The sequence below is a fragment of the Poecilia latipinna genome, unplaced genomic scaffold (genome assembly GCF_001443285.1).
Source record: "Poecilia latipinna isolate Pla-1442-1.1 unplaced genomic scaffold, P_latipinna-1.0 Scaffold1726, whole genome shotgun sequence".
NCBI lineage: Eukaryota > Metazoa > Chordata > Actinopteri > Cyprinodontiformes > Poeciliidae > Poecilia > Poecilia latipinna.
The window spans coordinates 122,515-134,062 of NW_015114342.1; the positions used below are offsets into that span (position 1 = coordinate 122,515).

General features: G+C 33.9%; 1 protein-coding gene across 1 annotated transcript; it reads left to right on the top strand.

The window, feature by feature from the left end:
* Nucleotides 1-1,935: 1,935 nt before the first annotated feature.
* Nucleotides 1,936-11,076, top strand: LOC106964836 (solute carrier family 35 member F2-like). The gene is made up of 8 exons (XM_015060566.1): nt 1,936-2,046; nt 3,037-3,212; nt 4,228-4,355; nt 5,265-5,424; nt 6,499-6,655; nt 6,739-6,791; nt 7,797-7,951; nt 10,700-11,076. Exons 1-8 carry the CDS (start codon nt 1,946-1,948, stop codon nt 11,003-11,005), a joined length of 1,236 nt encoding a protein of 411 aa, XP_014916052.1. The 5' UTR covers nt 1,936-1,945; the 3' UTR covers nt 11,006-11,076.
* The last annotated feature ends 472 nt before the right edge of the window (nt 11,077-11,548 follow it).

The following is an 11,548-nucleotide window of genomic DNA, read 5'->3' on the forward strand; positions in this document are numbered from 1 at the left end:
CATGGGGGAAAATATGTTAAATTCACTTATTAAAGCTGGATTTAATAAACAAATAAATTGTCCTGAATGTTTAAGTTGGAAATTTTTGTCTTTTCTTCAGGACAAATTACTTTTAAACAAACTTGTTATTTATAATCAAATGAAATCATGCCTGCAGAGCCGGTCAAAGGTTGCATGAGGCCTTGAGCAGAACTTCCCTTGGGGGAACCGCCTGCAGTTGGACCCACTGCAGGACGACTGACTTCCCCTTTTTATTTATTCACTTGATCATTTTTTATTAAGCATTCACAACATAACATGTTTACAGTTGAAATAAGTATGACAACATGGCTGAATTTATTTTGCTCAACAAACATATTACTAGTTTGTTTTATCACTATTTTTTTCTAATGGGGAAGTCTGAGAGGAATTAATCGTATTAATTATTTCATGAGTGAAGCTGTAGTTTGAGGATATGTTAAAAAATTTATTTGGTATAAAAACAGTTTTGTTTTCGTCCGACGCTCATCCGTACTGCGGTCCACACTGCCCCCTGCTGGCCAGAGTTAATATGATTTGATGCGGACAGATTTACTCGATCATTAACATGAAAATTATATTTAAACTTTTTTAAGTGTCTCATTGGTTTTAAATAGAGGAAAATATTACCATGAGAAAACAGAGCTATATTTTAAAATATGTGAATAAAAATTTCAACTAAATGGTTTTAGATTATTTTCTGAACCATCATTGTTTAATGTTTCCATGTTATCAGCTGCAAATCTTTAAAAAAAGATGCAAACAGGTTCAGAAACATTTATTTATACACATTATAAAGCAGAGCAAATAAAACAAAATGTGCAGCTCTAAAGTTAATCCTCATTTATTATCATATCTCAAAATGACTAGAAAGCAGTATATTCTTATTAAATTGCATCCATGTCGCTTTTATTGATAAATACAATATTCACATTCTTTCTTCCATTTTGAATAAAGCAGATCTTCCAAATATATAAACAATAGAGCAAATCCAGTAAATTTAACCGTTACATTTGTAATTTTACTTATGAGAAATTTGAGGAAAAAAAATTAACAAAATGGAACTAAGCTCTAAAAGATGCCATTATTCTCCAGTGAAATAATTAAAAATATACATATACATGTATACTGTTACACTGTTAATTTAACTTAACTCCTTTACTGCCATTATACAACATACAGCATATTGTTCTTGTTGGGTTGAATATCAGTTTTATTCATTGTGTTTTATGTGTTTACTTTATTTTTACCCATTAAAAAACACTTTGGCTAACCTTGTGGTTATTCTAATGAGCAATAAAAATAAATTTATCATAGTATTTTTGTTATTATGACAGACAAGATAAGAGGACATTAAAATTACAAAAAAAACAATCAGGGATGAAGTCATAAAGATAGATTTAGATGGTTGAAATAAATAAGTTGCAGCTACGAAAAACAAAACATTCACATTCAGGGACATAGTAATGATAGACACTTAAATAATTTACTCATTAATTTTTATAAATACAATTGCTCTAGAAAAAAAATCTTTTTATTATTGTGTTTTGTGATTGTTATATTTACATGTACATATATTTTTTTGATGATATGGATTAATTTAGTCTAAAATAACAAAGAATAAATAAAATTCTTGATATCATAAGCAGTTATAACAAAAGGAAACACAACGATTACTTCTTTAAATTATCTCACATTTATCAAAGTAAAAGTTTTATTCCCATTAAATAAAACTCTGTAATTAACTCTTATCTCATGCGCTGATTGTGTCCTGCGTGCTTTTGAAAAGCACAGATAAGTAAAGGAATGATCTTTGACCGCCCAGACAGTTAATCATTCAGCTCTGAAACAAAGAGAGGAAAAGATTTTTTAAAAACTCAGTAGCAGCTGAAGCTGTGAGGAGTTTGATCCGCCGCAGTGAGACAACATGGCTGCTAAACAACCCGGTGAAGACGAGCGCTCCGAGGACCAGCGGGGGGGATTCCTGGTGAGGCTCAGGGAGTTCAAACCAAAGGAGGTTTTCACTTGGTGAGTAAACAAAAAAAAAACTGATTTCAGGATATAACAGTAACTCTGTAAGGATGTTTGTGGTTATTTCAGCAAAAAGCAACGTTGGAAAAGCTATTTTTTATCCAAATTCATACAAAAAAAACCTTCAAAACATTCAGATTTCTTTTTTTCAAAATTTCACTTTTAAAAATTAAAAACAATCAAGGCAAAAATAATCAATATTTAAAATAAATTAAATAAACTGGAACAAATTCATAATTTCATAAGAATTTTCATCTAGAAATAAGACAAGACCAACTTACAAGTTACTTTTCAGCAAAATATAAGAGCTTGTTTTAAGTAATTAATTCTTTTAAAAGTTCTACTTCAACTGGCAGATTATTTTTACTTTATTCCAACAATATATGTTAATTAATCCAATTTACAAGCTCCTCTATCTTGCTGAAAAGCTACTGAAAGTTAACAAAAATGTTTTGTTATAAGTGAAATAATTAAGGTGATGAAATGTCATGTATTTCTGGGTCAGAATTTACAGTAGGCTTTTCCTTTTTGTGTTTGTGATTCTTCTTCAGATGAGAAATTAATAAATAGTCTATTTAACTGTTATTTTTCTGTTCTGAATTAATTATTTTCTGGGTATTTTCCAAAATTAAGTCACACACGAGCCAAAACCTACCAGTTTAACTTGCAGAGTATGTCACTTACAGCAGGTAATAAATGTTATAAGTGAAATAATCTGCCAGTGAAACTGATAGTCGTTTTTTCTTAATCAACATTAAGGAATTGTTTACTTAGGTTTCTATATTGTGCTGAAAAGTTACTATTAAGTTAGTCTTCTCCAATTTTAAGTGTAATAAGACAAATCTACTTGGTAACATTTTATGTTTTTACAGTGAAATTATCTTTTTAATAATCTGCCAGTGGAACCAGCACTAGATTTAAGTCACATATTGAACCTGGTAAATGTGTGAATGTCTCTGACCAGGCGGTGATGTTTATTTTTCTCAGGCAGCTCGCCAAAACGCTGGCAATGGGTCAGGGTTTGGCCGGGCTCATCTGTGGTACCGCGGTCTCCTCTCAGTACCTGGCCGCAGAGTTTCACCTGAACGCGCCAATGCTGCAGAGCTTCCTGAACTACACGCTGCTGTGCGCCACCTACACCAGCATGATGATCTGCAGGAGAGGTAGCACCACAGCTAATAGTGTCTAAGCATGTCTGCTAAACTCAAACTGCTTCATATTTTATTCAGGCAGACACATTTTCAGACTATCTCAAGATTTTAAACGTTATACAGACGAAGACTGGAGCTACTGAAAGGAAAAAAATGATACAGTTTTTTTTCCCCTAAAAACTCAAAATTCAGATTTTTTTCTAAGAATTCTAACTTTAATTTCAGAACTATGACTATAATCTGAAAATCAGAATTGTGAAATTTTTTCTCCAAATTCTAACTTTTTTCCACAAATTCAGATTTTTGTTAGACTTGTAGCTTTTTTCCTTAGAATTGTGACTTTAATCTCAAGATTCTGATTTTAATATCAGAATTCTAAGACTTTTTTTCTCAGAATTCTGAATTTTTTCTCAGACTTCTGATTTTTTTCAGAGTTCTGATTTTCTGAATTCTGAGAATTCTCACTTTAATTTCAAAATCAAAATTCTCACTTCTTTAATGTCATAATTCTACGATCTTTCTCAGAATTCCGACTTTTTTCTCAGAATTGTGACTTTAATCTCAAAACTAGAATTCTGACTTTAATCTCAGTATTGTAAGATTTTTTGTCAGAATTAATTTTTTCTTCCATCAGAATTCTGGGTTTTTTTTTTCCAACCCATAATTTTTCTCAGGATTCAGATTTTCTCCTCATAATTATGAGTTTCTTTTCTCAGAATTTCGACTTTAACTCATAATTCTAATTCTGTCAATCTTTGTCAAAATCCAAATAAATAACCAAACATTCTTATGTGAATGTCAATTCTGTTGCTGACATGCAAAAATAATCACATAATTTTTTCTTCCATGTTATAAGATTTGCTTGTCCCACATGTATTTGCTAGATTTGAGTTTTAAGACTAGATTCTGCAGAATTACTGCACACATTTCATCTGATCAGCTTATTTTTAATGAACTGTCCTCCTCCTTGATGAAGAAACAAACACATGAATACTGAAACTCCGGGGTGATCCCCTTTAAAACGCAGGGGATGGAAATATCTTGCAGATCCTTAAGAGAAGATGGTGGAGGTACTTACTGCTGGGTCTGGTGGATGTGGAGGCCAACTACACCGTGGTCAAAGCCTATCAGTACACCACCCTCACCAGCGTCCAGGTTAGTACGCCATGGGGTCTGCCGCTTCAATAAGAAATGTTTGATCTCTTATTGACAAAATAAATATTTTTATTGAGTGAAATGCTCTCCTTTTATGTAGAGTTTGTCTTTTTGTTTCTTGTCTTTAAATCTCATGGCAAATTTCTTTTTCAGTTATTCTTCATCTGTTTTAACTGATTTAAAGCTGCAGTATGTAACTTTTATAAATGTTTTTTTTTTTACAAATTTGTTTAAACTGTCTCTATGTTGTGACAGTTTGATATGAGACAGATAATCTGTGAAAAAAATTGATCTGCCTTATCCCAGTGCTAATTAGAAACAACCAATCAGAGGCAGAAGGCGGGTCTTAGCGCTGTCAATCACTCCTCTATGTGATCTACTGTTATCTAATTTCCCATGGGGATCAATAAAGTATTTTTAAGTTTGAATTGTTCTCTGCTACGCTGCAGCTACCACAGCCTGTCATAAATGCTAATGCTAGTTAGCATAGCCACCAATAACAGCGGCTAACTGTTATTGTTAGCCACTGTTATTGGTGGCTAATGTGTCTCCACCATTAGCAAATTTAGTAGCGATTATATGAAGTGATTGACAGCACAAAGCCCCTCCTCCTGGGTCTGATTGGTTGTTGTTGGTCAGAATCGGTGATTTTTGGTAATAGTAGCCCAGGGGGGAGGTGGAGGAGAGCGATCACTTCACAGATTATCTGTCACAGATATTGTCACAACATGGTGACAGTTTTAACAAATATGCAAAATATTTTTTATAAAACTTACATCCTGCAGTTTTAAATAACTTTTAATGACAAAATAATTTTTATCATTTCCTGAAGGGTGTGCTGTCTTTCTACTGTGTCTATATTTAATTGTTTATCATCCTAAGTCAGTTTCCTTGTGTTCTGTGCCCCAGTTGCTGGACTGCTTTATCATCCCGGTCCTAATGATTCTGTCCTGGTGGATCCTGAAGACCCGGTACAGACTGACCCACTATGTGGCCGTCTGCCTCTGTCTGCTGGGAGTCGGGGCCATGGTGGGCGCCGACCTGCTGGCTGGAAGAGACCAGGGCTCCAGTAAGAACTCCTGTGATGTTTGAACCCAGTTTTTGGATAAAAGTTGTGGTTGGACTCAGTTTTTTGGACTCCATTTTTGTTGGTTTTGCATAAATACAAAGTATTTGATGAGATGGTTTGGATTTTAAGTTTAGTTTGGTGAAGTCAATTTACTGAGAGCAATAATTTGTGTTACTTAGCTTTTCATAAGAGAAAAAAAGTTATATTTTCACCATATTATTAATTCATTTATAAATGTAACAATTTCAAATTAAATATTTAATTAGCAGGCTAAATATTTAGCTTCAAACCAATTTTTTAGCTATCAAGTTAAATATGTAGCTAAACTAAGTATTTAGATAACAAGCTAGATATTTAATTAGCAAGCTAAATATTTAGTCTGAAGGCATTTTTTTGGATAGCAAGCTAATATATATGTGTAGCTTCAGACCAAATATTTAATTTAAAAGCTAAATATGTTGTTAAAAACTACATATTTTCCTACCAAGCTAAATTTATTGATTTTAACTAAATATTTGGTGAACAAGCTAAATATTTAGCTTCAAACTAAATATTTAGTTATATTACTTAGCTTGCTATCTAAGCTAAGTATCTAAGCTAAGTTTGAATCTAAATATTTCACAAGCTAATTGTTTAGTGTCAAACTAAGTATTTAGCTCAATCAGATCATATTTAGTTAGCTAAATATTTAATATGAAGCTAGGTACTTAAATATTTTATATGAAACTCTGACATTTATAGATTAATAACATAGAGAAAACATGACTTTGAACAATGAATCCCCATTTTTTTCTCTTATGGCAGTTTAAAGAACCCAAATTAGTGTTGTTAATTTTTGACTGTACTTTACAATCAACACCCCATACTCATTTATTCTACTTGGTTAAGTTACTCTGATGTTTTATCCTTTGTTTTCCTGCCAATCTGTTCCAATCTCCTGGGTTTAATTTGAAAAACTACAGTGTTCACCATGTTCCTCTGTAGCTCGTCTGGGTCCTCATTAGCATCAAAAGATGTTGGTCCGATTCTAACTGGATCCTGATCTTTTTAAAGTTGTTTCCCCTCTTTCTGCAGCCTCCAACATCTTATTAGGAGACGGTTTGGTTCTGCTCAGTGCTGCTTTGTACGCGGTGTCCAATGTGTCTCAGGAGTACACAGTAAAGAACCTGAGCAGAGTGGAGTTCCTGGGGATGATTGGCCTGTTTGGGACCGTCATTAGCACCGTCCAGATGTGAGCCGTCATCAGCAGCATGAATTAATTAACATCCTATTTAACCTTTTGGCTGTTTGACCTCTTTTGCCCCCTCCGTGTAGGGTCATCCTGGAGCGTAATGAGTTGTCCAATATTATCTGGAGCTGGCAAGTTGGTTAGTATTCATTTTACATAGGAAAACTTTGAAGGTTAAAAGTGTAAATACTTCGACCAAAGCGGGCGGAGCCAAGATACACAGAGGAGCAGGCCAAGTGTGGGCATGACGACACGTTAATTAATTATCTTTTGACTGTTTCTAAATATAGCCAGCTTACTTCTCTGGCATAGGCCTTTCATTTATTTGTCTAGTTTCACAAATTTGCTGTTAAAGCGAGGGTATTAGAGAGACGTATTAACCACTTAAATAAAACAACGGCAGACAGATTGTGTTAGCCGGTCCGACATTGGCTTCTATTTCCGCCTCGCTTAACACAGACTTCCGGCTACATTTCAAAACAAGAGCATTGACATAAATTATAGTGTTATAATAACTAACTGTAGTGTTTTAACAGTGATGTTTATAAGCAGAGAGGAATAAATGTTGATAAATTTCTCACTCAAAAAAAATATGAAACTGGTCATGAGATAAAAAATTGTACCTTTCACTTCTTTTTTTTCTTGTTCAACGTTTTAAAGTAGCCACCACTTTAAAAAATGATTTTGGTGACTTTCTGTAAGATTTCTGCTTCTGGAAAACACTGTTAGCAGCTTAACGACTTTGTTGCTATATTTAGCAACTTTCCAGACCTCTCTCACTCCAACACCTTTTTTTTTTTTTACAAAAGTAAAATGTAAGGAATAAAGCTAAAGTCTGGCAAAAAATTGGTCAACACCCAGCCAGCATGCCTAGATGGGACCCATGTGGGGACAAGGAGGGCAGACTATATGGGTCCCATATGGGTTTGTCCGCGGGTTCCACGATGGCCCCACATGGGGCCCACCTAGGCATGCTGGCTGGGACACCTCTTTGAAAAATTACAAAAATGTCAATATTGTTTTTGTAGAAATGTTTCACACACCAACCTTTTGTTTTATAAAAAACACATACTACAACCTAAGTCACTTTGTCAGGTTTTCGCTGTTATTATCTGAACGTGCCGTTGCTCTTTTCTCCTCCCAGGGCTTCTGCTTGCTGCATATGCTCTGTGCATGTACGCTCTGTACAGCTTCATGCCCATAGTGGTGAAGATGAGCAGTGCCACCTCTGTCAATCTCTCGCTGCTCACCGCCGACCTCTTCAGTCTCTTCTGCGGGATCTTCCTCTTCCAGTACAACGTGAGCAACATTTTTCATTTTCAGGGTTGCTTTGATCAGAAAAAAGAGAAAAAGAAGGATCTGTTTTTGTTTTTTGAACAGTTAAAAGACAGAGCTTCTTATTTGTTAGAATCACAAACTATTTTTGAGGGAGTTTGTAAGACAGACCAACAGAAAGTAGAAGATAACTAAAAATCTAAGGAAATCACAATGAGATGCAATAAAATAAGAACCAAATCTAAGAACTAAGAGCAAAATAAACAATAAAGAAATGATCAAAATCAAAAACGATGATGCAACTAGAAGTCCAGACGAGTACCAAGTAGTTTGGTTTACTTTCTAATGCAAATATCTTAGTATACCAGAATTAAAACAAAGCTAATTTAAAAGTAACTTTTCACCAACATACAGGAGCTTGTTTTAAGTGAATAATTTTTCACTATTGAGGAAAAAATTATTTGTTCCACTGGATGATTATTTCACCTTTAACAAGACTTTTTTCCCATGTTATCAGTGAAATAATCTGACAGTGGACTTTGCATTTTTTAACAATATTAAGAAATTATTTACTTAAAACAAACTCCTGTGTCTTGCTGAAAAGTTCCTCGTGACTTAGTTTTGTCTTCTTTCAACTTATTTCTTACCAAAAATACTTGGTAAAATTTTGCGTTTTTGCAGGGAACAAATGATGACACACTGTATTTGTTTCCTCCCACTGTACAACTGCACTTTGGCGTGTTTTGGTCTACCACATAAAATTATTTTTTTTAAGAGTGAGAAAACTTTCAAAAAATACATTTCCCAAAGCATTCTGTAAAAATAAAAATGTTTAGAAATTAATTTAAAATTGAATTAAATTTTGAAGCTGCCTTTAAAACTTTAGCAATCATATTTTTATGATTGTAGCTTTTTCATTATCAGGACTTTAGAGGAGATGAAGAGCGTAGAATCTGTTTGTGTTTGGCTCGTATTTCCTATAAACAGTTCATTTCAGTTACTCATTACCTATCTTACTTTGTCGTTTTTTGATCCAGCTGTATCATCTTCAGTTTTGGTGTCACTCAGAATAAGAAAACAATTACTGCCCTGCAGGATGTTTATCAGTAAACTGACAACATGAATCGCCTTTTTGTGCCATTTATTGTGAATTTTGATTCACATTGGAAGCAGATTAAGTCTGAATCAAAGTGTTTTATTTCAGCAGCATGCTTTGTTCCTCACCGCTCTCTGGGTTGCAGTGACCTGCAAAGTCCTATCAAGATTCTGCAGTGTTAATGAATAATGACCAAGGTCAACCTGCAATCGCATCTGTCTTCAGAAAGGACTCTCTGCACACGCCACAACAGAACGCCCTTGTTTTCCTTAAGAATGATTTAAGATGAAAAATAGCAGACAGGTCTGAATAAATAAAGCGCTTAATTAACCGGTCATACATCATAGATCAGTACGTTACTCTGACATACATGTTTGATAACATGATCTGTGAGAAATCAATCTGCTAAAGACAAAACTGGTCAACAGCCAAAAACTCCCTGGGGTTTTCAACTGTTTTAGGGTCATTTTGATTTGTTGAATCCAAAAAACTCACATCGGTTTTGCTCAATCAGGTAAACTTTCTGAACTTCCCATACTAGAATATATTTCTATCTATCAATAAATATATAAAGAAAATATCAACTCCACCATTTCACTGTCATCTTTGCGTGTTCTTTTCTTCCAATACCAGTATCTGAGAAGTCATATCAGCCGATACAGATCCGATACAGAGAAACATCGCTGAATTGACTTAATGCGTTACTTTTTTTATTCACAAACGTACTGAATTACAAATTTAACTGATAACTATGCACCAGTACAACACACTTAAATACACTAGTTTGGTAAAACATGGAAAAACAACTTTAATTAGTTCAGTCAGTGCAGTTATAACAGAAAATGTAAAATAAATAATAAATAAACTGTCAAAAACAGTTGGCTATTTTGGTCAAATAATAAAGTTCCACAAACCTTCTTTCAAATGGTTCAGAAAGTCAGTAATTCTAAATATAATGTAAAATAAACAATAAAGCATAGAATTAGACTGAATAGATCTGCCCTCATGGATTGGGCACATTGGCACTGATTCCCGATCTAGAATCAGTAATTCTAGATCGGGAACTCAGTGATTCTGAATCTAGAATCAGAAAATCCTGATCCCGATTTTCGGTATCGGGATCAATATCGATATTAATATCGGATTGGTGCATCTCCAGTTTGCAGGTTGGTAAATAGAAAAGAATAGAAATTCCTTTATTGTTGTGCAACAGCAGCAGTAAATAGTGACAGGCCATCAAAGCAAGCAGGCAAAGATAAAACATAAAATATATAAAAACAGAATAAAGAATTTAAAAAAATGGTAAAATATTGTAAAAATTTCAACATAAATATTGTGAAGTTATTAGAAAAGCTACTCCAGACCCAAGAAAATGTGCAACTGTAAAAGTGACGTTGAATTGTAGGGTTGATTTTATCTTTGTTCAATAAATAAGGACAGTGTTTGTGCACTGGATGTTATATTTAAATGTTTATAACCTGAGAAAGACCAGATCATTGTCCTGACGTGGGAAACGTTATAATTAAGACAGAATACACTTTGTTTTTTTATGATTGTTGCTGCATGTAACTGTATCTGTTTGTCATTTTGCTTCTATCTTCATTATTTCACTATTCCTATATTTTTCTGCGTCATTGTTTTCTTTGCCTCTGTAAAATTATCAACTCTTTGCTCAGTTCTCTGGACTCTACCTGGTCTCTCTTGTGGTCATCCTCCTCGGCTTCATCATTTTCAATGCTGTACCGACGCCCACCGCCACTGCCACCTCTTCTTCCTCTTCTTCCTCTTCCTCAATCTGTGAGGAAGGCTGCTATGAGAATCCTGGAGCGACTGAGGATGACTCCAACAGAGATGAAGATCCAGGAAGGATCCCCACTGAGGTGGAGGAGGAGGATGAAGAGCGGCGAGCGGATAAAACGGATTCATCACGAAGCTTTAGAGAGGAAACTGATGGAGATCGTACTGTTGAACACAGCATTTAACACATTTATTTTACACATTTATTTATTGAGTTTTCATTCGTGTTAGTGTGCACTAAACCTCGTTTGGTTTGTGTCCGTCTCCGTCTCCATCTCCCAGAGCCCTGAGAATAATTAAATCAGCAGAAAAATAATGGCTGCATACAAAATATTGGTAGTTCTTATTAAAAAAAACCAGAAAGGTGACAGGTCTTTTGTGGATTTTGACCCAGAAATATATACATTTTTATAAGACAGTTTGCACCAATAAGGTTTTTGGTTCAACTCTTTTTCTGCATGTTTGCATTTTCTCCCTCTGCATTTTCCAAACATTGTTTATTATTATTATTATTATTATTATTATTATTATTATTATTATTATTATTATTATTATTATTATTTATTATTATTATCAATATTATTATTTATATGCTCTTTTAGATAAATTCACAATAAAATACATTAAAGTTTGTCATTACAATGTGAAAAAATCTGAAAAGTTTAAGGTCTTTAAAAGTTTAATAAGGCAATTAATAATTTTAAAATGTGCATATAATTTCCTAAAAC